Below are 27184 nucleotides of genomic sequence, written 5' to 3' on the forward strand. Positions count from 1 at the left end.
TCTATTGCTTTGTTATCTAGAAAATGAAATGCTATTTGCATTTGCTCTCTCCCCCCCCCCCCTCCAGATAATGGCGTTACATCCACGGAGAGTTCGATTGAAACCCTGGCTGGTAGCTCAGGTAGACAGTGGTATGTATCCCGGTCTCATATGGCTTAACAGGGTTGCAAAGCGATTTCAGATCCCTTGGAAGCATGCAACTCGGCACAGCCCTCAACATGAAGAGGAGAACACAATTTTTAAGGTAATGAAATAATTCCATTCCACTTTGGAGAGCCAGTGTAGATGAACTGGTAGTCCTGGACTGGTGAAATCCAGATTCATGTTCAGCCATGCACTAACCTTGGTCAATCATTATACTGTCTCACAGAGTTATTACAGGGATAACATAGAAAAAAACCCCACCCTTATTTGCCATCCTGAGCTCCTTAGAGGAAGGGTGGGATGCAAATGTAATAAAAAGTATTACAGGTGACTTGCAGCAGCTAAGACCATTGTTTGCCAGCACCTTCTGCTTCATACTCCAGGAGGATCACTGCTCCAAATGAATATGCATTTGCCTCCACTTCTTCCGTTTAGAAGGCTAATGCATTTCCTAGTGTTCATTTGTTTTGTTCATGTGATAGCAATTGCTTTAAACTTGGACATCATGGCATGCCACCGTATTCTGTTATTGAATGGTGTTTTAGTTACCATGGGATCAAATTGGTCAGCTGTGCTTTTAAAGCAAATATGGTCCTAGAGCTGTGAAGAGAGATATGCAGCACCATGAATGTGTGCTCAGATCATAATACGACTTGTACTGGGAAATACTGTGGCAAAGCAATGTGAAAGGGGCTGTTCTATTTAAATCATTCATCTTTCAAGTACTTGTGGGATAGAGAGATGCCTCGATAGTTTCCGCAATCAGTTCTGTCACTTTTTTTAGAGAGATTGATAGTTTCGGCATAATGTTGATTTAACGACTGTCTCAAGGCAAATCTAAAAAAATGTAGTATAAACACCGACAGCTGGGAAACACTGGCCTGCGAGTGCTCCAATTGGAGAACAGCCTTTACCAAAGGTGTAATGGACTTTGAAGACACTCGAACTCAGGACGCAAGGGAGAAACATGCTAAGAGGAAGGCATGCTTGGCAAATCCACACCGTGATCAACTCCTGCCCGGGAACCAATGTCCCCACTGTGGAAGGACATGTGGATCCAGAATTGGCCTCCACAGTCACTTACGGACTCATTGTTAAAACCGTGTTTCTGGAAGACAATCTTACTCGGCTACGAGTGATCGCCAAAGAAGAATAAGATGACTTGTGGGATACAGCTTCCTCCCTCCCAATCAGATGCTTTTTGTCTTATCATCACTCTGTTTACTCTGTGCTCCTGCAGAGTTGATTTTCCTGTCCTTTATCTGGTTGTTGACTGTTTCTCTTTGAAGGTAGCTCTTTAGTGGCTTCCCTTCTGAGAATCAAGGTTCTAGTTATCTACGGGTACTTCTTAAGTCTTCATCTCTTCTCAAGTTAAGAGTCCTGTAGCATGCCAGCTGAGTCCCGTAAACCTGCATAGACTTGCACTGCACAAGGCTCGTCTAGTTTATTGCTGTTGGTTTTTGACCTTGTTCTGATGAACTGTTTATATTTTGGTTCTCAGACTGAACTGAATTTGATGCACAAATTATTTTAGATCATTTTATACGTTCTGGAAGCAAACTCCTGGGCATCAGCAATGGCTACTGTTTTAAGGAGAAAAAGCTTTTGCAAGCTTTCTGTGTTAAGAGATTTTGTTAGAAGATTTTTGAGCAAAGCCATGCTTTTGTGGTGACCTGTGAAATGTGGAGGCTTGCCTGGCACCTTCCTTACATATTTTTAGGCACCAGACAAAAGCACTCCTCTTCTCTCAGGCTAAGTAAACAATCTATGGCCTTTTATATGAGAGGGTTGTTTGTTACTCTGTTATGTATTTTTTTGTTTTTAGATTGTAAACTGCCCTGTGATCCTCAGATGAAGGGTGGCTTAGAAAATTAATAAATAATGTTACCAGGATAAATCTGGGACCTTAATCCCACATACAAATAAGTAAATAAATGAGAGCCTGGTTTGCCATTAGATTGGGTTCCTTTAGACACAATTGGGTGGTCTCTATTGGAATGGTCTGTCATACCATGCATAAAAAATTGGTTTGGATAATCCTAAAATGATTTGTGCTGCTTTTGTCTGTTTGTGTTGGGGAAGGGAAAAACAGTGCCAGTCATGTCTGGCTGACTAGCTGCTGCCCTAAGTATTTACTGCCTAGACTTATGTGATAAATGCAAGTTTGTTTGGTAGCATGATTCAACATTAGCTGGCATGATGACAGTACTTAACTGAGCATGATGTACTTTGCTCCCAGGCCTGGGCTGTGGAAACAGGAAAGTATCAGGAAGGCGTTGATGATCCTGACCCTGCGAAATGGAAAGCCCAGCTCCGGTGTGCTCTCAATAAAAGCCGGGAATTCAACCTGATGTACGATGGCACCAAAGAGGTGCCAATGAATCCTATTAAAATTTATGAAGTGTGTGACATTCCACAATCCCAGGGAGCAATTATTAATCCAGGTGAGATGCACAGTGACTCTGTTGGTTTTTAAGGAAGTCTGGTAACAGGAAGAATTCTATATGCCATGATGTTAGTGACTCCTGCTGGGTAACTCGTTTTTAATTGAGTAAGCATTTCACCTTCTCATTTGTGCAACGTAACTAACACAAAGTGAACTGGAGGTGACAGTTCTGCCTAGTCAAGGTTGCTTTCTGCTCACCCACAAATTCAACACATGGATGTTATTAATTGTTCAGCTTTCTGTTTTGCTTTTAATCAAGTCTAAAAGAGAAAAGATTTCAGGGGAAAGCTTTGAAGATCAGGTGCATGCTACTAAAAGCCAGAAGCAAGAGGGGAAAAGGCATGGTGTCTGGGCTTAAGGGCTTTCAGTTCTTCATGGTCTTCCTTTCCCTTGTTCCCTCTTTTGCACATTATCCCTAAGCAAGCATTCTAATAAGATGGCAGTCTTTAAAATTCAATTCTTCCAGAAATGAGTGTTTCATTAAATGAAATTCACTGGGAATTTCCCCAGCATGTTTACCATTGAAAGAAATGGACCTCAATGGGCACATGTATGTGTACCTGGTAGAAACATTTTTGGACTTAGCTGTTGGATGCAGAAGGCTAGCAGGTTCTGGAATCAGGTAAATGTTCATCTGGCCCTCTGTGCACCTTAGTCCAAACCAGCTGAGAGGTTGGATGAGGCCAGTTGTGGGATTCTGGTTGGATAGTACAAGGGCTGGGAGATAGTTGCTTCATGCTATCATGTCTTCCATGCATAAGCTGAGAAGCATGAAAAGACTATTGGCTCTGGTGCTGTTTCTGGAGCTATGAAGCAAACCAAACAGTACTTGGAATAAAAATCCCCAGGAAAGAGATGATTGTACACAGTGCTAGTAGTAGAATTTTTCTGTGTAACTTCTGTGGGTCATACAAATGTCCATTCCACTTCTTTATTCTCTTTAGTTGATAAAATTCCATATTACTTGCTAATTCTCCAACTGCACTTTTCCTACAGGTTCTACTGGTTCCGCTCCATGGGATGAGAAGGATAATGAACTTGATGATGAAGATGAGGATGAATTAAACCAGCCTCAATCTCATGTAGCTATTCAGGATACCTTTCCATTTCTTAATATCAATGGTTAGTAGATAGACCCTGGCATAGAGTGCACATCAAACCCTATTTTTTAAATGGCATTTTTCTCTTCATTATTACAATATGAAGCAACCATGCTTTCAGCAGTCTTTTAAAAATCTCTGGATTGCAGCTCGGCTACCAGTTGCTTGACCAGTACGCTGCAGAAAATGGCAAAAGGAGAAAGGCAAAGTCTGCACTATATGAGAAGTACAAGATTAGTCTGAACTGAAATATTCCTATTGTTCTGTGTCGATGTGTTCATACACATGTTTAGTGTGGTCTAGCTGTCCTAAAGCTAGCTAGGTGTGAAGGAAAAGGCCATTCCCTTGAAATCTGTGCTGCTGTCATGGGTTGAACTGGGCCCTTGAGAGTTGTGAAGCCGACTGGGGCAGGATGTGCAGAGATATTTGTGCCTTCCCCTTTGGTTCCAGTGATGCTGTTCCAAGTGGGGCAACAGACTGTTGCAGCAGCTCCCAACAAAATATTAAAAATAGAATCAAACATTAAAAACTTCCTTAAACAGGGCTGCCTTCAGATGTCTTCTAAAAGTCAGATAGTGTTGTTTATTTCCTTGACATCTGATGAGAGGACATTCCATAGGGCGGGTGCCACCACCAAGAAGGCCCTCTGCCTGGTTCCCTGTAACCTCACTTCTCACAGGGAGGGAACCCCCAGAAGGCCCTCAGCACTGGACCTCAGTGTCCAGGCAGAACGATGGGGGTGGAGTTGCTCCTTCAGGTATACTAGGTCGAGGCTGTTTAGGGCTTTAAAGGTCAACACCAACACTTTGAATTGTTCTCGGAAACGTACTGGGAGCCAATATAGGTCTTTCAGGATCGGTGTTGTATGGTCTCGTCAGCCACGCTCAGTCTGGCTGCCGCATTCTGGATTAGTTGTAGTTTCCAAGTCACCTTCAAAGGTAGCCCCACATAGAGCTCATTGCAGTAGTCCAAGCAGGAGATAACTAGAGCATGCACCACTCTGGTGAGACAGTCTGCGGGCAGGTAGAGTCTCAGCCTGCATACCAAATGGAGCTGGTAGACAGCTGCCCTGGACACAGAATTGACCTGCGCCTCCATGGACAGCTGTGAGTCCAAAATGACCCCCAGGCTGCGCACCTGGTCCTTCAGGGGCACACTTACCCCATTCAGGACCAGGGAGTCCTCCACACCAGCCTACCCCCTGTGCCCAAAAAACAGTACTTCTATCTTGTCAGGATTCAACCTCAGTCTGTTAGGCACTATGCCAAGACCTCACAAGTCACTGTGACAGTCACTTAGCTAGCATTCTAATAAGAGGGTTAATTCCCACAGTGTAGCAAGAGCAGACACACCTTTTTGCCCAGTGTGTAGCCTATAATGATGATGCAGCTTTGTAAGTCTGTTCCTTGGAGTGTGGTTCTGGTTTAACAGGTTTTAACAGTAATATTGTCTCAGCAGACACATTTGCATAAATTTCCCATGAACCAGACCTTGTTTAAAGTTATATTTTGATGGTGATGTGTTTTGAAATAATATTAGTAATCCACAAATGGTGTTTATTATGGTGCCTTTTATAGTATACACTTTTCATTCAATGAACCTTTTTAAAATGTTTATTTTCTCTTGCAATCTAATTGTCTGTCTGGTGCATCTCTACCAATATTAATTCTTTGATCTCATAATGGGGTACATATTTTACTATCTAGTAAACTGTTCAGTTATAAGTGATAGGCGAGTTCACTTATTATTGCATAGGGGGGAGTTTTCCTTCAGTAAGTTTACAAAGGGCCTAGAGACTGATCTTTCTTTTTCTGTGTACTCTTTGAAAGACATTTTAGGTCAAGTTGGGACATGTTGGCTGTGATGCTAGAATTACACTGGAGAAATCTGAGGGCATTGACCATTGTGTTCAGTAAAGAAAGTTGCTGCTGATTAACCTTGCCAATTATTTCCAAGATACTATACTTTTTACAGCAGGAATGCCAAGCATAAGTTGTTGAGTATATTTTGTACAGAAAGATGGGGTAAATTATTAAGTGATATCATGTCATTACTGTGCTTGGAGCTAGATAATGCAAGCTGCATTCTTGCTTCTTACCAAGATATTACTTACTGGGGGGTGGGGAGTTGTAACCACTGGGGTTCATTTGCTGATTGAAGGCACTTTGATCCAGTGGAGGCTTCCATCAGCAGAACAAAGAACACCATTTCTGTTGATTCTTCCCTTCTCCTGCAACTCCTTTGAGCACCAGCTCCAAACTGCTTCAGAGGGTTGTGGGACCTTTTAGAGCAGTGTGGGAGGAGGTGCTGCAGAGGGAGTCGGAATGAACAAAAGTTGCCTCCCTCTCCATTCAGCTGATGGAAACCTCTGGACACAAGCCAGAGTATCCAAGCTTTCAAGTTCTTTTTTGTCAGACTGAATGAAAAGGAAGATAAATTACCATTGGTAGAAGGTTGAATTCTTAGCCACATAAAGTAGTCGAGCTATGCTTGCCATTCTAGTATAAGAAGTGTCTGAGTGACATCTTGAACTGTAATTTTAAAAATGTCGGCAGTCCCTCAGGATATAATAATAATAATAATAATAATAATAATAATAATAATAATGTTATTATTTATACCCCACCCATCTGGCTGAGTTTCCCCAGCCACTCTGGGCAGCTCCCAATCGAGTGTTAAAAACAATACAGCATTAAATATTAAAAACTACCCTAAACAGGGCTGCCTTCAGATGTCTTTTAAATAGAAGATAGCTGCTTATTTCCTTCACATCTGATGGGAGGGTGTTCCACAGGGCGGGCGCTACTACTGAGAAGGCCCTCTGTCTGGCTCCCTGTAACCTTACTTCTTGCAATGAGGGAACCGCCAGAAGGCCCTCGGCGCTGGATCTCAGTGACCGAGCTGAACGATGGGGGTGGAGATGGTCCTTCAGGTATACAGGACCGAGGCTGTTTAGGACTTTAAAGGTCAGCACCAACACTTTGAATTGTGCTCGGAAACGTACTGGGAGCCAATGCAGATCTCTCAGAACCGGTGTTGTGTGGTCCCGGTGGCCACCCCCAGTCACCAGTCTAGCTTACATAAAATGTACTACTTATGCTTAGATTCCCCGATGGCACCCACCAGTGTGGAGACCTGCAGCCCTGAAGCTGCGTGGCCAAAGAATGAACCTGAAGACATTGAGATGCCTATGCCTCCTCCGGTTATGCCCCATGATATGTTCAGCTCTCCTGAAGTCTGGATTAATTCTCTTCCAAGTAAGTCTTTTTGTTGACTATGTCGCTAGATACATCTAGATTGTTGTGTGCATGTAAAGTCCACATAGGGAGTATACTACGTATTGCAAAAGCATGCTGAACGTGCACCGTTTCCCTCCTGCAGTTATTTCTGTTTAGATTGGTGTAGCCCAGAGAGCCTTCTGTGTCTGAAAATGTAATGTACTCATTGACATCAGCGGATGAACAAAAGAAACCCAGCTGGAAACTGCTGTTGAATTTGGAATAGTGTGTGTCAGAAGTAACTTCTTACACTAGAAGCTTGTGTAAGAAGAAGCTTGAGGTGGTAGTGATCAGCCATACCAGCTGATAAGTTTGTATCTGCTGATCAGTGCTGCATTCGTGTGAAGAGCAAGCCTCTCTGCGATAGATGAAGTACTGCTGCTGTTATTTGGTGTTATCTTGTGATCACCCTGACTTTGGGAGTTGGCTCTTGGTTTCCTTGGCACTTGTAAGGAAGACTAATAATTCTGCCCCTATTCTGTGCAAATTCCATTCAGCCCTAAGAAGCCATGATAACTGGAAGAATAAGAAATCAAGATAACAAACTTTTTATAAAAGAATGGAAATGGTTTATTGAATATTTACAGATAAATTGCAAACAGATAAAAACACTCGCAGGATTATTGTAATAACCTGCAGTCTCATAAGAGTTTATATTTAAAGTAGATAATTAAATGAGCAAATTAAATGAATTTGGATATGCAGAAGATATTAAAAAATAAATTTAAGGGACCACAGAAAGAGGGGGAAGGAAGTCAGACTTTGAAATGTTAAAATGATTGTAAAATTAATGAAATGTATACATTTTAAAAGTATAAATAAAAACTTTTTTTTTAAAAGTGCTATGATAGCTAATGCAGGTTGTTGGAATTATGGATCCTGTTGCAGTGTCTGATATTCTAACAATATATTCTTCTAATCAAGTGACAGACCTTGAAATCAAGTTTGAGTATCGAGGCAAAGAGTTTGGGCCAACAATGACTGTGAGCAATCCCCAGGGCTGCCGACTTTTCTATGGAGAACTGGGTCCAATGCCAGATCAAGAAGAACTCTTTGGTCCTATCAATTTGGAGCAAGTAAAGTTTCCAGGACCGGAACAGATCACCAATGAAAAGCAAAAGCTCTTCACAAGCCGTCTGCTTGATGTCATGGACAGGGGGCTGATCCTGGAAGTCAGTGGCCATGCTATTTATGCTATCAGGCTTTGCCAGTGCAAAGTGTATTGGTCTGGACCGTGCGCACCTTCTGGCACCACACCAAACTTGATTGAAAGACAAAAAAAGGTCAAGGTGTTCTGCTTGGAAACATTCTTGAGTGGTGAGTAATTATAATGCTCTTGGTTCACCACCACAGAGTAGCCAATATGTTCTTTTTAATCCCTGTAACATTTTGTATGCCTGATTATGGTACTGCAGCCTATTGGGATTGGGTCCCAACCAGTTAAGTCACCTGGGGCTGTGTCTGGTGTTACTGGTATGGTGCAGATAACAATTTGTGCAGAACTTGCTGGGCTCACAATGTGCACCTTATAGTGTTTGCATGCAGGCATTAGTGAATGGGCATTGGTTCGATGTTTGTTGTGCTCTAACATAGCTGATTGAAGAGAAGCAATTTTCCCTTCTTCCTTTATTTTTCGCCCCAAATCAATCACCAGAAGGCATAGGTGCGGTTGAAGTTCTTGCCTATGGTCAGTGAAGTGGCATCCCTTATATTTGTTATAGTATACAGGGTACAGCATTGATAGCTAATATTATGGCATCTCTAGACAAAAAGATTATGGGAGAGAAGATAGAAAAGAGAGTAGGAGAATTGGGTTTTGAACTAGAAGAGGCAATATGTGGGAAATAGTGTTGCAGCCAATATGTGGGAAATAGAGTTGTACATCACAAGCTTTGCTTTCCCTCCCGCTTAGAACTGATTGCTCATCAGAAAGGACAGATTGCTAAACAACCCCCATTTGAGATCTACTTTTGTTTTGGAGAAGAATGGCCAGATGGAAAATCCAAAGACAGGAAACTGATTGTTGTTCAGGTAAGAGAACAATGAATGGCTAAGGAGCGTTAATTGTCAGAACTTACTGTGAGAACATTTAGTTGACTCCTAGTTTTCACAATATATAACTATGTGCCATTTTATAACCCAGAAACTTTAATTCAGCAGCCTATGTAAATGTACACATGAGCATGCATTCTGCTTCTATCAGGCGTGGACGATGCAAAGAACAATGTGTGACGCTAGAGCCCTGGCCACTGGAAGTTCATTGTCTACAAACATTTAAGACTTGGGCAGCCTCGATATTTGAAAGCTGGGGTTCTTATAGTGTTGAACCACTGTAGTGATAACAGTTTCAGCACTTGCGTATTCATCCACAGCACAGATACGCTTATTTGCAATATTTATAGACCACCTTTCCAACGAAAAGGTTTTACAGCACTTAAATACAAATAAAAACCATTCATATGAAACAGGGGGAAATATAACTGAAGTAATAGCAGTTTAAAACTACCTAAAAGCATAGTCTTTCCACTAATGCCTGAACACCCAAGAGAATAAACAAATATTAGGGAAGAGAATGTGGATGTCCCCTGGGAGAGCCACCTGGCAACTTGGAACATCTGTGGAAATAGCCTCGGTCTGATAGATAACAACTTTGCCTTCCTCAAAGAAAGATCTTGAGGTCGGAACTCATGAGTATGGCCCTGTGGGGTGTGTATCTGTATGCGTTTGGGAGAAGGCACTCCTTGAGTTGCTTAGGACAAGACAAAACCACCAAAAACTGGCACCTCTGAATTCTGCCTTGAAACAAACTGGTTTCAGTGTAGGTGTTATGGAATCGGCGTAATGTGTTTGTGCCAACCAATCCATCTCAATACAGTGGCACTTCTGATTACGAACTTAATTTGTTCTGGAGGTCCGTTCTTAACCTGAGGTACCACTATAGCTAATGGGGCCTCTCGCTGCCACCGCGCGATTTCCATTCTCATTCTGGGACAAAGTTCTTAACCCGAGGTACTACTTCTGGGTTTGCAGAGTATGTAACCCAAAGCGTTTGTAACCTGAAGTGTTTGTAACCTGAGGTACCACTGTAGATGGCCAATGACCATAGCTGCCACCTGAGAATCTAGGAGTAACAACAGGTCCAGGAGCACCCCCAGGCTAGAACCTGCCCATGAAGGGACAGTGATTCCATCAGTGATAGGCATTTTCTTAGCTAACAGGTCAACTGGGTCCCCAGCTACCATAAGAATAATTGAATAAGTTTGTTGAGTTTGTGCAGTAGTTCATACTACTGCTCTTTCATCTTGGCTGCATTAGCATCCTATCTGTCTGCAACCAATTCTACTTGAAAGGCAGTGCAGACCACGTGGGCCAAATGTTTTATTTGAGGCCTGGATTTTTACAGATGATTGGAGCTAACGTCCTGAATTGGTAGGCATTTCAGAATAGTTACCAGTGCATCTACTCTGCTCGCATTGTGAGAACATATGTTCTTTTACTTATCTCACATCCTTATCCTATCTTTCTTCTATCATGACTAATAATGACTCAAAATGAAAATGAATGCAAGGGTGAAAATTTTTGTGTGTGTTGCTGTTACATCTTCTACTTGAGCTTTTAGCTTATTCTTTTCGGATGCAATTGAAAATCCCATCTGGATTGACACTGCATAATTTCTTTCCAAACAGGTAATTCCAGTTGTAGCTCGCATAATCTATGAGATGTTCTCTGGTGACTTCACCCGCTCCTTTGACAGTGGCAGTGTGCGGCTTGAGATTTCTACCCCTGATATCAAGGACAACATAGTTGCTCAGCTGAAGCAACTCTACCGCCTCTTGCAAAATCAAAATGAAGGCTGGCCAATGCAGCCACCAAGCATGGAGATGGCCCCGCCCCTTGCAGCACAGTGATGACCTGGTTTTACCTAAATGAGGAATTAGCTGGATTAATGGATTGTGTGTTTATATTTCAATTAATTTTAAATGTCTTTTGAGTAAGTGCAACAGGAATGCATTATGTACAACATAATCTGTTTTAAATTTATACTTTGCAAAAACTGCTCTGGATTAATGTATGTAAACAAGAACATTTGTCTATCCTTTTTCTCTTCAATTAATGTAAATATATCAAATGGCATTTAATTTGTGTGTTAAATGTTACACACAGTTTTCTCTGCATATGTGATCAGCGTTCAAGTGCTCTTTTTAAAAAGTAGTTTCACAAGGCTAACAAAAACACTTTCACCCTAGTTTTCTCTCACCCACTGGCTTGATAACACAGTCAAATTTATTACATAAATTGCATGTTTCTGTATATTTTTATATATAAAAAATATCCAGTGCTGTTGGCACACATGTGAAATGTTAGAACAAATGCAAAACATTTTTTTAGTGGCCGTAATTCTAACTGTTCAGTAAAACTGCTTTGCAAAGTAGTAGTAGACTGAGAAGTTATCTGGATTTTCCACTGCTATTTGATAGTATTTCCTGTCTGTATACACTACAGATGAATAGTGCAAAATAATGACTTAAGTCTTAAAAGGCATAGTTCTTATTAAAGTTACTTTACAATCAGTTGAGCCGGATCTTACAATAAATGAAGTACAGCTAAGGTATTCGGATGATAATAAATTGTTAACTGGAAATCCAAGAAGCTGCTTTTATTGTAGTTCCACGTTGTATGCTGCAGCTCAGTACAGCAACTGGTGGCGCCTTCTGTTGGACTAATCTTTGCTAACCTGGATTTGTCCAAAAAGTCTCCATTGTTTGTAAGTATATCAGATTGCTAGAAGATAGGGAAAAGCACCAAAGCCCTCTGCTTGCTCTGTGCAGGACCTGTTTGACATAGATGTAAGAAGACTGTGGAACCTAGGAAATTTGAATACTGTTTGAGATGTAATATAGCTGGCTTTAAATATGACAGTGCTTTCAATGCTAAGCTTTGTTCTGAACTGGTTAAATGGCTGCATTTTTGCGTGTTTCTTTCCTCTGCTGGAAAATGCCTTAAAATGTCCCATAATAAAGTTTCTGGTTAACTATAACGTTTTCATGTCTCTTTTACTAGCAAGAGTTAAGTATATTTAACTTGCACATCCAAGAAAACTAGCATTCAGATCTGTCCTATGTAGCATTTTGTTTGAAACATCTTGAATTGAATGGAAGGAAAATATATTGTGTACTGCAAATGTTTTCCTATGGTGGAATTCAATGCTATGCTATTACAGACATTCCATGTGCGCAATAATTTCAGCTTGCCAGATGGAATGATCCCCCTTAATGTGTTGTTCTGGGGGTTCTCCCAACCCTCTGAGCCAATTGCAGGAGACACATGGAATGTGTGAAGATTTTTAATTTGTAGGCAGTTCTGGACAAAATGCAATTATTTTGTGGTGGAGACAAGGGAATGCAGAACTGTGGTTGGTATTTAAATATCTGTGATGGTGCAAGGATGCAACAGGGCTCACATCCTCCCCTGTGTACCCCACACCACCCCCAAAACTACCCTAGAGGGTCAGAAGAATGTTTGGTTGTGCAGGAAAAAATCCTTGCACTGACATGCTGTTCTCCGTAGTGCTACTTTGTAATTTTTTCTTGATTTTAGGGTGTTTCGTAAACCACTTTTGAGTTCTTTTACAATAAATTTTATAAAATAAATACTTTGAATACAACCCTAAAACTATCCTATACTAATTACTTTAGGAGATTGAAGGTGAAGGGGTGGATTACCTGCTTAAAGCTGCTTTGCTGGTATGATGCTATAGCAACAACAAAAATAAAATGCTACAAGGCGGCTATGGTTAAATGTTTGGTTTCAGCCCTGCAATCGGGAGAGCTGGGTGAGTGGGGGAACACTGTCCATAGAGGGCATCAGAAATGCCTCTCAAAATTATAGTAGTGTTATTTTAATAGCTATTGAATGACTTCGTATTTGCTCTAGATTGAATAAATATATATATATAAATATGAGGCCTGAAGTGCTCCCCTTATGTGATGGCAGTAATCTAGTCTAACCCGCTGCAATGCTGGAATCTCAGCTATAGCATCCATGACAGATGGCCATCCTACTTAACATTGTATGTCTTTTTAAATGTGTTTGTGGGAGTGGTCATTATTTACTGGTTGTTTTTAGGTTTTGTTTTATTCTGCATTTTGTCTTCTCATCTTGTATTTTTCTGTTGTGAATTGCCCCTAGGTCAAGGGCATTATTATTATTATTATTTATTATTATTTATTATTATTGACTAGCTCGCTGCTTGTGAGCTGAAGAAATGAGCCCCACTGCATTCAATGAGATGTAGTTCCAAGTACAGTACATCTGCCTAAGTTTACAGCCTTAAAAGTCGTAGATGTGGGGCTGATGGCCTTAGTTAAGCCACTATTATCTCCTTCTCAACTTAAGTTTCCTGTCTGCAATATGGGACGACCCACTACTGGCCTTGCCTTATGGGGCTGCTGTAAGGTGATGTGTGCGAAAGTCTTTGAACACACTGACATACTGTACTTTGTAAATGCTAGAAGAGAAACCATGCAGAAACCTGAGAGCCTGCGAGAGAGAACTTAGCCTCCTCTCTGCCCTATACCAAAGAAACGCAAAAGGTAGATAACGTTTCATTTCGTAGACACCAAGGCGATGAAGAAGATCGGCATGTCCCTAAGCAGTTCTAGTGGAACTTGCAGCAGCCATAAAAAGGGCTTGTTACAGCGGTGAGAAAACCAGTCCTCTACCGCAGTTACTGCCAGACTCCGATTCCCATGATCCCCAGCCACGCCCAGGATGATGGGAGTTGCAGTCCAGCAACACTTCGGAGGCCACGGTTCCCATCCAGGGAGAGCGACTCGCACGCCTCGGGCCAACCTTCGCAGGTGGAACCTGCCCCTTGGTTTCTCCTAACTCCCAACTGGCCGGATCTGCACAGCTGGGCGTCTCCTGTTTGCCGCCGGACTCGACCCGGGCAGGTCCGCGAGACCGGCGCTCTGCACATGCCCCGGCAGCGCGTCGACCCGCGGGATGCTGCCTCTTTAAGAGCCGCCGCCTACGCGGACGGTGCCCCTTGCTGCGAACCCAGCGTCCGCCTCCTCCGCTCAGGCGAGGGAAGCGGAAACGCCGCCCGCTCGCCCGGCAGGGCGCATGCTCGGGCTGGAACGGGGCGAGAGGTGAGTGAGGCGCGTGCAGAGGGCGGAGAGGCGGGAGCCCGGGAGAAGCAGTTGGCCGGCTGCCCGGCTGCCCGGCGTCGCTTCATGTTCCGGTAGAGGATCCTCTTGTGCACCTGAACTCCGACTCCGGTTGCTCAGGGAACCGAAGGAGATGCAGCATCCCTGTGCAGATAACACGCATAGCCGGATGCTTCATCAACACACGCATTCACACATGCACACTCCCACCTAGCGGGGAGGGGATGCCGGGCGGGGAAGCAGGGCTAAGAGCACGTTCTGATAAGAGCCCCGAATTTCAGAATTAAGAAATTACCTTCAGGCGTGATCGCGACTTCGAATTCTTGCAGCTTTTCTCCTTTGCTACAGAAGTTTTATCTTTGGAGATTGCTGGCGAGTTCAACCCCAAGAAGGGGCTGCTTAATTATGAAAGGCGTTGGGTCTAATAAAATGCTTTGGCTTAATGCACAAGCATTGCAATTTGGCTGCTGCTAGGGCATGCCTCTCTCTAGCTGCAGCTTCTCCTAGGTAACTTTCAAAATTAGAATATAATAGGGCATTAGAACTGTAGAATTGGAAGGGACCACAAGGGTCATATACTTTAATAATAATGATGATGATGATGATTAATATTTGTATGCTGTCCATCTGCTGGCTTGCCACAGCTGCTCTGGGTGGCTCTCAACAGAATATAACACGATAAAACACCAAACATTAAAAACTTCCCTAAACAATCTAGTCCAACCCCCTGCAATGCAGGAATCTTTAACCCAGTGCTGGGCTCGAACCCATGACCTGGAGATTAAGAGTCTCATGCTCCAGTGACTGAGCTATCCGGCCTGTAAAAACACTATTCATTTAAGTGTTTCAGAATTACAAACATGAACCAACCCAGAGCCTGTGATCATCTGAGGCCCTTCTTCGTAGCGTCCCCCATGAAAGGTCTGGAGGGTGGCAGCAAGAGAAGAGGCATTTGCTGCGGTGGCTTCCTACTTGCAGAATGCTCTCCCCTAGGAGGTTCATCTGGTGCCTTAGTTACATAACTTTAGGTGCTAAGGAAAAACATTGCTCTTCTTCTCAGGCCTTTGGCTAACTAAACAATCTATGGCCTGTTGAACCGTGTGTGTGGCAGGGGGTATTGTTTTTGTTTGTTACTATGTGCTTTTGTGTTTTGATACCACCCTATGATCCTCATATGAATGGCAGTACAATAGTACCTCGGGTTAAGTACTTAATTCATTCCAGAGGTCCGTTCTTAACCTGAAGCACCACTTTAGCTAATGGGGCCTACTGCTGCCGCCGCGCCGCCAAAGCACGATTTCTGTTCTCATCCTGAAGCAAAGTTCTTAACCTGAAGCACTATTTCTGGGTTAGCGGAGTCTGTAACCTGAAGCGTATGTAACCTGAAGCATGTATGTAACCCAAGGTACCACTGTAAAGTTAAAAGATCTAGTTAAAAAAACAAATGGAAGTTCATGTGCCCTGTCCTGTTTATATATGTTATGTGTACTAATTTAATTGTTTTCCCAAGTCCTTATCAACTCTTGAATAGCTAACAATAGTGGATGTGGCATACTTATCTCTTCCATCACTGAGACTCCTGACCTCATATTAACAAGAGTCTCTACCCTCCCTTCCTTCTGTCTGTGTCACATGCATATATAATACACGCAGATGGAGGTTAATATTTAATGTTTAATGAAGTAGGCTCTGCTCTAGGAAAGCTTGTTGGTCTTTCAGGCGCCACCACACATTTTTTTGCAGGGGAAGTGAACCTAGACAATTCAGGTTTTATTGGTGAGATGCCTGTCTAAGTGGTTGATTTTAGGATGAAGTGATGAATATTTTTATTGGTTGTTGGAAGGTGGGCTGTTTTGCTAGTCTTTGGTGCTGAAGTGGTGCAGAGAGCCTGCAGATGTGGTTTAGTCCTCAATCCCTTTTATAGCCCTTGTTACAGCAAGGCTGATTGATCCGTTTTCATTTTTGTAATACCCATTTTCCACTTCCAAGATGCAACTACTGTGGCTTAAATGAGGCCACATGTTCATGAAGCCTGAGTTCTACCATAGTTTCATCAAGACACTTCTATCTTCCTAAAGATAAAAAGTGCACTGGTTATTGTTACTTTAGCTATATTGATTGCTGTGATTTTTATTCCTAGAGCCAGGTTGAAGCAGCTGATGGTTAAAGGCCTGATGGCAACGAGGTGATTCAGTTCCCTAAGCAAACCCAGTCTAGGACTTCAACCCACAGGGTTAAGAATGGCCGAGCCCTTCCCTCAACTCCTCATCGCTGCAGCCCGCCAACACCTCAGAATCGGGAAGAAGAAAGTCTTATCCCGCTCGGCCTGCTTGAACCTCGCTGGCGAGATACTGGCTGTAGCCGCCGGCTTGAAGCCAGCTTTCCTATACGATTACAATTCTGCTGGGACTTCTCAGATCCTAAGCTACGTTCAGCAGCTTCAGACCATCAATCCGCTTGGATGCCGGCTACACATTCTGAGCATAGCTGAAAATGTTCTGATTGTCAACTTGGGGCTGATGCTGCTGTGGTTGGAGACAATCTTGCTTAAGGACAACATCCCCTTTGTTGACGTTTCTGCTTCCAGGACATGCCCTAGCCTTTGTGATCTGGAAGACGTGGGTCTCATCAAAGTCCATCTGTCGGAGATACTCAATCATATTAAAGCCCAGGCAGCAGACACATCTCAGATGCTTTCCTCCAGTGCGGTCTTTTGCTCAAAGTGGAATCTATGCACTCTCTTTGGTGTCTTGCTGGGCTATCCTGCTGCTTACAGTTTCCCTGTTCAGAAGAGCTTTGACAATTGCCTTTCTCTGACCCCACTGAGGGTGTTCACTGTCCAAGCCACATTCTGTAAGATAAGCAACGATTTTAGAGTACGCTTTTACTCCTTCAGCATCCCAGAACTCTTGTATCCCGTCATGAAAATAGGCCTTGACGCGTGGTGCGAAAATCTCAAGGATGCTTTTAAAGCTCAGAAAGACTTTGCAGATCTTTGTATTACAAATGAAGTCGTTGCTCTGGCAGCAGTGGCCTTGTAAATGTGGGCTGCCATCCAGAGGAATGCAGCAATTTTTCCTCACGCCGTATTTGAGCAGTATTTTGGAGAGTGTGACTCGCTGCTTAAGAAAAGGAAGCGGGAAAATGGTGCAGCTCTTATTCTGTTGGAGTCAGGGGTAGCCAATATGGTTCCCTCCAGATATTGATGGAATAAAGCTCCCATCTTCCTTGACAGGAGGCTCTCACTTGCAAATTTCTGTGGGTGTCTATACCCAGGCTCAGCGTATATATAGAAGGCGGTATATAAAGCCTCATTTTGAAAGCCATCCTGCATTCAGTCTTCTCAAAATGAAGACCAGCCTGTCTGGTCTTAATTCTGTGAGGATCAGGATTAAATTGGCAAAATAAAAAATGAAGCCTTGTTAACCCCAGCCAGAAATATTTCAGCTGTTTGTTTCTATGTTTTTACGAGTCCCAACTCCTAGGCCTGGGATGGGGAAGCTGCAGTTCTTCAGCTGTTGAACTCCATCTCCCAGCCAGTGTGACCACTGGTAGAGTCAAACCTCGGTTGTTGAATGTAATCCGTTCCGGCAGCCCATTTGGCTTCTGAAATGTTCAACAATCGAGGCGCAGCTTCCGATTGGTTGCAAGAGCTTCCTGCACTCAAGTGGAAGCCGTGTCAGATATTTGGCTTCCGAAAAACGTTAGAAAACGGGAGCATTTACTTCTGGGTTTTCAGTATTCAGGAGCCGAAACATTCCAAAATGGAGGCATTCAAGAGCCAAGGTTTGACTGTATAGGATGATGGAAGTTGTAGTTCAATAACATCTGATGGGACATGGGTTCCCCAGCCTTGTCCTACATGGTCAGACAGCACATAGCTGGATTGTGGGTTTTGAGGTTTCCAAAGCTATGGGACAATTGTGTGATGTTTCCATTCAAAACCCTCTGGAGGGTGGATGCATCAGACAGGCACTGTACTTTTTGTATTGTAGCCTTTAATTTTTTTTTAAAAAATAATACAACAGCCAAATGAAGCAACATACAAAGCCAAGCAGTCCAACAAACTTCTTTAGGAGATAGCAAAGTTCAAAATTCTTTAAGAAATTAAAAACATGTTTGATACAAAAATAGTCACTCTCTGTAGTCAACTCAGAATGCCCAAATGCAAAAACAGTTAACATAAGCAAAACTAAAGGTAGGTTGTACTCAGGGTACAAAATTTATTAAGTAGGATACTACAGCTGTTGCCATCACTACCAGTAGTAGAGGAATCCAATGATCCTGCCATCTCTGGGGGAAAAAAAGAGAGAAATCTAATAAGATAAACAAACTAGGATATAATGTGTCTCTGTAATTCCTCCCTCTATTCGATCAGCTACACTTACATCTCTCGTACACTTCCCTTTTGTATTTTATTCCAACAAAGTCTGTGGTTCTATTTGCATGGAATGGTGATATTAGTGAATTTTTGGGAGTTGAATATTTTCCCCACTTTGCAAAGACAACAAATGAGACTCACTGCATAGATGCTGAAGACTGATTAATTCAGAACTTATCATAAATAAAATACAAGAACTGCCAAAACCCACCACTCTAGTGAACCTAAAAGAGTTGCAGTTTCCTGTATCTTGCTGGTCCATGATGGTTGTCCTAGCGTTACTGTTTGAGTTTGTGCTGAAATCTAAGACCACTGACTCACATTTTGACCTGACATCATGGGTGTAGCTGGGAGCGGGGGCAGCTGCCCTCCCAAATCAATAAAAATAAAAATACGTTGCTAACTGAGGTTCTGCCCCCCCCCCCCCGCTAACAAAAATCCTGGCTACACCCATGCCTGACGTGGCACGCTCTATCAACAGACTATATCAACAGTATGAGGTAGCACAAAGGGGGCATTCAGAGTGAATTCCTACTTTGGTCTTTTTGCTCTGAGGGTGATTGATCTCATCTCGGCACTGTTGTAACTTGGCAAGGCAGCTGCGGTACTCGTCACTCAGAATCTCTAGCTCACAACGGAGATCTATGCACTGGGCAAGAAAGCAAATAAGTGTTTAGTATGGTTGTTCACTCTGGTTTTTTCAAATGGTTTTGAGGGCAGCAGTTACCAATAAGTTTAGTGTGGTGGCACCTTGAGCATCCCTGATTCTGAACCAGGGTGGTTAGTTCTACTGTCCTAAACCTGGCTTTCTCTCACACCTTACTTCACAGCACATTTAGGGCTTCCTTCACCATTGGCTAAAAACTTCCTCCTTGTTTCAGGCTATGAATAAGGTTAACGCAGCATGTAATGCCAGAAAATGATATTGAACTTGAATGACTTCTATTTCTTATAAATGTTATTGTGAATGAAGTGTATTGATACAAGTCTTCCTATCCTGAATTCAACAAAGTCACTGCACGAGCAGAACAACTTCTGCAAGTAAACTTTCCCCTGTAAACACCTGCCTGTTTTCTCCCCCATCCCTCCAGAGCAAGTTTGGGGTCTGTGTGCAGGGAGAGGGGAGAGGGAGAGTTTGCATTGCATGAGCAGAGACCTTTCCATTTGCACAATCACTTTGTGGGATTCAATCCATGGTCTTCAAAAAGCATTCGTTGTCAGCTGCTATTCATACAATTTCCCCTAAAAAAGAAATGGTATCCGGTCTCGCCTCCTGACTCCAAGGCCTAGCAAACAGTGGGGTTTGCTGTTTCTACATTAATATTTGAACTTGCATAGTGCAATTGGGTGTGATGTCCTGTGAAGATGGTTCATGTGCCTTTGACATCACCTTTAGTTCAGAATATTGGAGAATACCACGCATGTGCATCTATTTGTAGAAACTTTGGGTTTGAAAAATCTGGAGTTTCTAGTTATTGTGAAGCCTTTATTTTTAATAGCCCGAGTCTGTCCCTTGTTTTGTGTTTTTAGCTCTTAAAGCCAATTCATACAAGCATTCAAAGTAGGCACCAGAGAGCCACCTGAACAAACCACCTGTTATCTGCTGGCTGTCCACAACCAGCTAGTCAATAGTATGCAGCTGCCATCCTGGGCAATATTTTTGCATGCTGTGTGCAGGATTTCAAAATGAATAGATGGTCACATGAATCAGCAGTGATTTGTTTTCTTCAAGCTGAGGTGTCCTAGGGAATCACAATTTGGAAGTCTACACATAAGATGTTTGCCTGCTTTTTTTGTTTGGTTGCTGTTCCATACACGTCCAGGAGGATGCTTGTTCCAAAACAGAAAGAAAACTTACACTGGATGTGGGTCATTAGGATGAGCTCTGATAGGAACATTGCTATGAATATTCATTTCACTGGATAGCTCAGTTGGTTAGAGTGTGGTGTTATTAACACCAAGGTTGCAGGTTTGATCCCCATATAGGACAGCTGCATAGTCCTGTATTGCACAGGGTTAGACTAGATGATCCTCAGGGTCCCTTCCAACTCTACAATTCAATGATTTCTATAAAGCACAGAAACAACAATAACCTCTAAAAGCATCTAAGTCACCTTTCAAATGTCCCTTCTGCTCTCTTGTCACTCAAGTTGCATGTACTCAGAAAATACTCTGTTCCAGAAGGAAGCAATGATCTCATGAAGAAAATGTTCAGAACATTTAAAGACGGTTGAGAATGACTCCCAGCAGGATATGGAATATTTGCCAACAATCAAAATCTAACAAGGGCTAGAATGTCCATTGTTCATATGCCTACAGCCTGTAATTAAAACTCCCACCTTTTGTGTGCCATAGATTTATACTGCTAATAAAATATTTTACAATTGTGAACAGGTCCTTCTAAGAATCTTTTAATAAAATTGTAAACTTGTATATTTTTTGTTTCCTTGAACTATGGAATGCAAGCTGTTTGAAAACTCTGGATATGCAGGTAACAGGCTTACCTGTGTCTCCCTTACCTTTCGGCATGTTGCTTAGAGCAGTGTTAGAAACAGAGATTTAAAAGCTAGGAGCTAAATGACACCTTAAACCTAGGTTATGGGCACAATAATGGAATGTCTAGGCACACTTTTTTATAACAATACAAAGCTGAAAATGAATGAACTGCAGCTAAAATATTGTGTTCATCTTTTACATGGTCTAGTCCTTCCCTTGTCCACCCCGCTAATATTCGTATGAGGCTTCAGAGAGTAGCTGTAAGTGGGGAGGCAGAAAAAGGTCCTCCTTTCCTTCCACTCTGCAATTTTAATCTGAAATCTTGGCCCCAGTACTGCACCCAGAGCTCAGAAACTGCTTGTGCTAATGAAATTCCCTGACGCAAAGTGTGCCCAGAACAATGGGAGTTTCAAACACTGACTTAGAGCCAAACTAGACATGAGTGCAGTAGATTTAAATATGTTTAAATCTGGGGTATCCAATCGCAAGAGCAAAAGGAGGATGGAGGTAAAGTCTGTTAAATCCTCATGTACCTGCAGCACAATCCATGTAGTCTGCATACTCCCAATGCTTTCCAACTAACCACAGGTGAGTGGCTGGGAGAAAGGCAGTGGGGGCAGGGAGCAGCAAGCAAAGGGAAGGTTCTTACTCAATACCCGAGTGCCTCTTTCGCTGATAAACCCAGAATGCCACCACCATGGGTTGCATTCAACTACGTTATACTCTAAGTAGCTCCAAAGAAATAAATAAACCGATGTTAGCCATTCCATTAACTTCAATGGGCCTACTCTGGCATTGAGTACTACAGTGATGTAACACAGGTTTGTCACTACCACGTCCAGTTCAAATGGGGACAGGAAAACTAAGGCCTGGGGGCCACGTTTGGGCTATAGGCTGGGGAAAGTCCTGCGGATTGGAGAGAACACTCATTCAGTGTTAACATCTGAATGCAGATGCAACCAATAAGAAAAAGTGGCTGAAAGCAAGCCTTTCAAATCAATGTGCTTATTTTTATTATTTTTTAAAGAGTTTTCAGCCGTCTGGTTATCAGGTATACACACTGAAATGATGCACACATAGCAGGTATCTGTTGCCATCCAGAGTTTTCGGATGTGCATTGGAAGGCATTTGAAAATAGAAGTTAATCTCCCAATGAGATCCTTTAATCTCATTAGCTGCTTGAGTCACTTCCTCACCTCTTTTTCCTTAGCTGAAAGCTGGGATGTCCTCTTTTGCAGCTGGTCCTCCAGGCTGCTTTCTCTCCCCCCTTCGTGGTCTTTGGACTGTTTGGTTCTGGCTGAGCTGAGTCCAGAGCTGCTAGCTACAGAACAAAATGGATACTTTCACAATTCTCTGAGCTATCTGGGAATCTCAGCAGGCATCACAGCACCAGTGTGCTCTCCTCTGTTTATACTTCATAGTTTAATTTTTTAAAATAAAAAAATCAGCAAAGCTGGACATCTCTCCCCAAACCTTATACTGTACTGTATAAAACATTAATGTCTCACATCGAATGTAACTGATCTGGAGAAAAAACCACTGAGTCTAGAGCTTGCCGATCAGAAGGTCAGTGGTTCGAATCCCCGCGACAGGGTGAGCTCCCGTTGCTTGATCCCTGCTCCTGCCAACCTAGCAGTTCGAAAGCACGTCAAAGTGCAAGTAGATAAATAGGTACCACTCTGGCAGGAAGGTAAACAGCATTTCTGTGCACGGCTTTGGTTCGCCAGAAGCGGCTTAGTCATGCTGGCCACATGACCCGGAAGCTGTACACCGGCTCCCTCAGCTAGTAAAGCGAGATGAATGCCACAACCCCAGAGTCATCCGTGACTGGACCTATCGGTCAGGGGTCCCTTTACCTTTACCTAACCCAAGAAAATCTTTAATAAAAACTACTTTGAAAAAAACAAAGTGGACATCAACGTTTGAGCAAAAATCATTTATTGTACAAGAAGCTTGCTCCAATAAAAGCTTGCTCCAATAGATACAGCTTCGTGCCAACAGAGGAGAAAACATCTAACATATATATATATTTCAAGCAGCCTTTTGCAGACCAGTAATAATACACACTATGTGTAATGCTTCTATTTGTGATTCTTAATCTGAGAGCGCACATAAAACTAGAGTCTAGATCCAGTCCTATCCTGCGAGGAGTGGTTCTTAGAGTACCAGTCACAAAATCCCAGATGCCCAGAAGTCCCACTACTAGTTTAGATGAGTTCTTTGCATCTCATCTTCATGAACTGGACTGATTCTGCATCCCATCTGCAAATGGAAGAAACCAGAGCAGATCATAATGCAGAATGCTTGCATGAACCAATTGCTTCTCTCTTTCCACACTGCTTTTCTGTCTCCAACACTCGATTCAGTTCTTCACGAACAATTCAGACAGTTGCATAGGTGCTGCAAACAGTTGCAGACCGCATAGACTGTACTGGTGCTGCAACAACCCCTACTTAGTCTAAAGGACAAGCAGGGAATCAACACACACTGAAACCACCTGTGTACTTATTATGGTGGGTTAGGTGTACATCCTTAAATAACTTGCCACCTTATCCTGCCAGCAGGTATTTTGGACTTGACTTGGAACTGGAAAGAATGCTCATCAGTTGCTCCAAAGGTAGATCTGTTAAAAACCTGAGTAATGCTGTCCCTTTTATTCTTTTGGTAATCAAGTAACCACGGAGTTCTGAGAAATTAAATAAAATCTCTTGATCTTTGGTAGTTTGAATCATCAAATGTGTGCACTTCACAAGTTATGTTTGGGGACTGCTGGCTCCTTTGCAAGTAGGAGTTAACGTGGGAGCACAAATCTCAGCTATTTTGGCAAAGATCAGTGTATACAACATTTTCCTGCCTGTGCACCACATGTTCAAATGCTCCGTGTGGTATACATGAGAAGTACCGTACATGTTATTTGCCAACATGGGAGTTGTGGTCATATGCAAAAATCCTCTTGCACAAAGCATCCTTCACGATGTCATCCCTTACTGGGCACCCTTTCAATGACACAACCTATTATTAAACATAAGCAGAAAACTATTGCCACATTCAGATGTACAGCTGGCAACACCCCCTTCCTGTCCCTCTCCACAAGTGACTGTAGCAAAGGAAAACAGCTGTAAAAATTGAAGTATACAGTAATTATCTCTGTACTCTCAAATATTTCCACTTTTATAGGAACCAAATGAATTATACCCAGAGGGATTTTAAACAGGGCTATTATACCATGAAGCACAATGTGTGAATGCTCTGTTTGTGGTCCTGCATGTTCACTGTCAATTTCTTTGGATCGCTATGATTTACTTACTGTGCAAATGCTTAATTGTTGCCTCCAGCTGTAGCTTATCTCTTTCTTCACTTCGCAGCTTGCCTGAAATTAACAAAACCATTCAGGAACAACACAGTTGACGCCATGCAGGGCTTTTCCTTCTCCCAAACAGCAGTATTTGCCACCAGAGGTCAGAGTTGTATTCAGGTGGGACATGCTCTCTAGCCCACTGAAATTGAGGGGTCAGCACTACACTGTGGCTTTGCAATTTGTAAATGTTTTGCTTTTACTGAAACTATAGGAATCAAAAATGTGTTATTGCCGCTGTTCAGATGGGGAAAACAGATCTACGCATTATATAGCTTGTTTGGTATTCCTCAAGCAGCTCCCAGCACAAACAGAAATAGGGTCCACGTTTCCCAAAAAGTTATTTTTTCCTGAGGAAGTGACCTGACTTTGACTTCTTGTACATTGCCTGGATATATTTTACATGGCAGGCTGTATATGCATATTCAAAACAAAAAATAAATACCCACATGTTCAGGGAGGTATGCAGTACAATCGTCCATATGACTGAATGCATACAGAGAATTGCTTGCTCAAAAGAATCTCTAGCCCAGCATGTAGAAAGCTAACACATTTGGTAAGAAGTATCCTCAGTCTAGCTTCCAAGCTAGACATTAAGAGTCATCTTTCAGACAAGCAATCTACTCTGCTCATTCAGAGGAGGTACAGCTGTAAATAAGGGCTGTGTCCCTTGCTACTCACCAACATCTGAATCAGCTCCTTCCCCCTAAAAATAACTGAATGAAACCTAACAGTTGACACTATGCTCAAAACAGCAGGTTAGTTCTAAGGGTCATGTATTTATTTATTTTTGGAAACCTGTAACTTTTCATTTTCCTGCTCTGCCTAAGACCCGGATCAGTCAGAATCCAATCTCCCGTTTCCTCTACAAATGTCTTACCTTCCACTACACTGAGACACTCAATTGTGACCTTGTAGTCTTCCTGCAGATTATTAATTCTGGAATAGAGCTGGGCACGTTCAGTCTCAGAGCTCTGCAAGGCTTGGTGCAGCTGAAAGTTCTGGTTGTCGGACCACTGCAGGTAGCAAACAGCCGCAACAACAAGGAATTGGTTAGCAAAGAAATAACTAGAGAAAGGCTTGTGGGAATTCTTGTGGCGTGGTGAGGAGGAGCCACTTACCTGACATTCCAGCAGGTGAGCAGCTGCTGCTCACCAGGAGAGAGATGGGAAAAGGAGCAAGGTGGTGAGTGGGGGGGACGGTATGGTGCAAGCGCAGCAACAGGAGCCCCAAACTGGCCTCCTGTACTGGCATAATGAGTCACTGTTCTCAGCACAGCAGCTATAAACTGGACCATCAGGTTCAGGATGAGGTCTAACATGGGCCCAGGATGCTTAAAGGATCATTGTCTCCCATCCTTCATCCTGTCTGCTCCATAAGATCAAAAGGAGAGGCCATCCTCGGTGTCACAACTAGGATATGGGTATGGCTGACAACAACAAGAGATAAGACCTTTTCAGGGACTGCTGCACCGACACTTTGGAATACCATAAAATGCAGATGGCCCCTTCTCTAGTTGTTGTTTTAGGATGGTGATTAATTTTTTGGTTTTGTGTGATGCTTTTGCCTGCTAAGCAGGGCTTTCCCCCCCAGCTTGTGTTGGTTTCTGTTTTCCTTCACTGTGCAGCGAAAGGGCTTGTCACGAGACAGGTGTTTACATTCCACAGTCTGTACTGTACTGTTGGAGTTTCTCACGGGAAAGGGAGACTGGATGTGACGTACACTGGTTTCCTGTTTTTCACTGTGTTGTTTCTCTCCAAGCTGTCGAGGAGAGAGGATGCTTTTCTGCTCCGGCAGAGGCAAGATGTCTTTCTGTAATATAACTGCTTTGAACTGTAAATAAAGCAACCAAGAGCATGCAGCACGTACTCCTCATCCTTCCGCTGGGCACGGAACTCTGCTTTAACCAACACGTGGTTATGGGCTCCAGAAGTCGAATCGGAGTGCCGGCAAAGGATCGGAATGCAGAGGGACAGATCGGATTGGAATCTGCTCTGCGCATAAACATGATTGATGAGGTATGTTGCTACTGCTCCGGGCAGCCTGCCAGCTTCTAGTTAATGGCTTTATGGCTGGACTTTGAACTTTTAAAGCCGTTTTGCCGGGAATAGGAAAATGGCTCCCAGGCTCAAGTTACTATGCTGGGGAAATCGAAAGTAACTTTTAAGTGCGCTTTTGGAATAAAGCAGGTGCAGCAGTGACGCAGCAAGATTTAAAGCAGCATATATGACGCTGAAGGCTAATGCCAGAGTCATGATGGCCCTTCAGGATGCTTGTGGGATTCCTAAGCTCAACAAGAAAAATTATGCCGACTGGGTTTTGTATGCAGAGGCAATTCTGCGGAAAGAGGGTTTGTTTGAGGTCATTACAGAAACCCCCCCAGCTCCAGTTACAGATGCATGGAAAGTTAAGGATTCCAAAGCACGGGGAACACTTACATTGATAGTATCCCCAGAAGAGCTCTGTCTATTGCGTGATAAGACCTCAGCCAGAGAAATTTGGGATTCTTTGAGAGAGGCTCACTTAAGGACAGAAGCTGGATCTACTATGTTTTACTTTAACAAGCTGCATAATATGGCTCTTGCTGAAGGTGGAGATGTGCGTTTACATCTGATGGAGATGCAAAATCTGAGACATGAGCTGCAACAGAGAGGACTCAACTTTCCAGAGGCTGTGTATTCTTTCATGATACTACAATCTTTGGGTTCAGGTTGGGAGTCTGTTGCAACCCAGATTGCTGTGCAGCCAACAGCTCAGCTAACAGTGGACTTTGTTACTGCCGTGGTGTTAAATGAAGCAGATCGCCGGGGTGCTA

At 42.9% G+C, this 27184-nt stretch overlaps 3 protein-coding genes and 2 long non-coding RNA genes across 15 annotated transcripts in view; 4 read left to right on the forward strand and 1 right to left on the reverse strand.

The window, feature by feature from the left end:
• Positions 1 to 12006, forward strand: part of IRF6 (interferon regulatory factor 6) — a 24900-nt gene extending 12894 nt beyond the window's left edge. For all 4 annotated transcript variants that reach the window (XM_083444512.1, XM_083444511.1, XM_083444514.1 and 1 more), the window contains exons 2-8: positions 68 to 244; positions 2384 to 2588; positions 3587 to 3712; positions 6795 to 6947; positions 7893 to 8285; positions 8881 to 8999; positions 10655 to 12006. In XM_083444512.1, the coding sequence (XP_083300638.1) occupies positions 71 to 244; positions 2384 to 2588; positions 3587 to 3712; positions 6795 to 6947; positions 7893 to 8285; positions 8881 to 8999; positions 10655 to 10876 (1392 nt within the window). In that variant the 5' untranslated portion in view covers positions 68 to 70 and the 3' untranslated portion in view covers positions 10877 to 12006. The remainder of the gene's footprint in view (positions 1 to 67; positions 245 to 2383; positions 2589 to 3586; positions 3713 to 6794; positions 6948 to 7892; positions 8286 to 8880; positions 9000 to 10654) is intronic.
• Positions 12007 to 13850: 1844 nt separating this feature from the next.
• On the forward strand, positions 13851 to 17485 carry LOC310679370 (UPF0739 protein C1orf74 homolog). Of its 2 annotated transcripts, none has more exons than XM_083444579.1 (2): positions 13851 to 14119; positions 16278 to 17485. In XM_083444579.1, exon 2 carries the CDS (start codon positions 16378 to 16380, stop codon positions 17176 to 17178), a length of 801 nt encoding a protein of 266 aa, XP_083300705.1. In that variant the 5' UTR covers positions 13851 to 14119; positions 16278 to 16377; the 3' UTR covers positions 17179 to 17485. The 2 variants fall into 2 exon arrangements, with proteins under 2 accessions (XP_083300705.1, XP_083300706.1); XM_083444580.1 differs by lacking the exon at positions 13851 to 14119 and adding an exon at positions 14191 to 14211.
• Positions 17486 to 17551: 66 nt separating this feature from the next.
• On the forward strand, positions 17552 to 18728 carry LOC310679434. Its single transcript, XR_014512258.1, has 2 exons — positions 17552 to 17875; positions 17908 to 18728. It is a non-coding gene; the product is annotated as an uncharacterized lncRNA (long non-coding RNA).
• The window catches only part of TRAF3IP3 (TRAF3 interacting protein 3), a 39364-nt gene continuing 30298 nt past the window's right edge, over positions 18119 to 27184 (reverse strand). For 6 of the 7 annotated variants that reach the window (XM_083444436.1, XM_083444435.1, XM_083444434.1 and 3 more), the window contains exons 12-16: positions 25250 to 25385; positions 24322 to 24384; positions 22211 to 22335; positions 19054 to 19167; positions 18119 to 18430 (exon numbers count right to left, since the gene is read on the reverse strand). In XM_083444436.1, the coding sequence (XP_083300562.1) occupies positions 18347 to 18430; positions 19054 to 19167; positions 22211 to 22335; positions 24322 to 24384; positions 25250 to 25385 (522 nt within the window). In that variant the 3' untranslated portion in view covers positions 18119 to 18346. Of the gene's footprint in view, positions 18431 to 19053; positions 19168 to 22210; positions 22336 to 22935; positions 23277 to 24321; positions 24385 to 25249; positions 25386 to 27184 lie in introns of those variants that run through there. The other variant, XM_083444439.1, reaches the window with a different exon arrangement.
• Positions 21279 to 27184, forward strand: part of LOC310679408 — a 279663-nt gene continuing 273757 nt past the window's right edge. Inside the window, exon 1 of the long non-coding RNA XR_014512219.1 lies at positions 21279 to 21296. This is a non-coding gene — a long non-coding RNA (uncharacterized lncRNA). The remainder of the gene's footprint in view (positions 21297 to 27184) is intronic.

Source organism: Podarcis tiliguerta (genome assembly GCF_965153285.1).
Source record: "Podarcis tiliguerta genome assembly, chromosome: 6".
NCBI classification, from domain to species: Eukaryota; Metazoa; Chordata; class Lepidosauria; order Squamata; family Lacertidae; genus Podarcis; species Podarcis tiliguerta.

Bases quoted from the DNA above. Each gene is read 5' to 3' on its own strand.
- LOC310679370 (XM_083444579.1), top strand. From the start codon at position 16,378: ATGGCCGAGCCCTTCCCTCAACTCCTCATCGCTGCAGCCCGCCAACAC.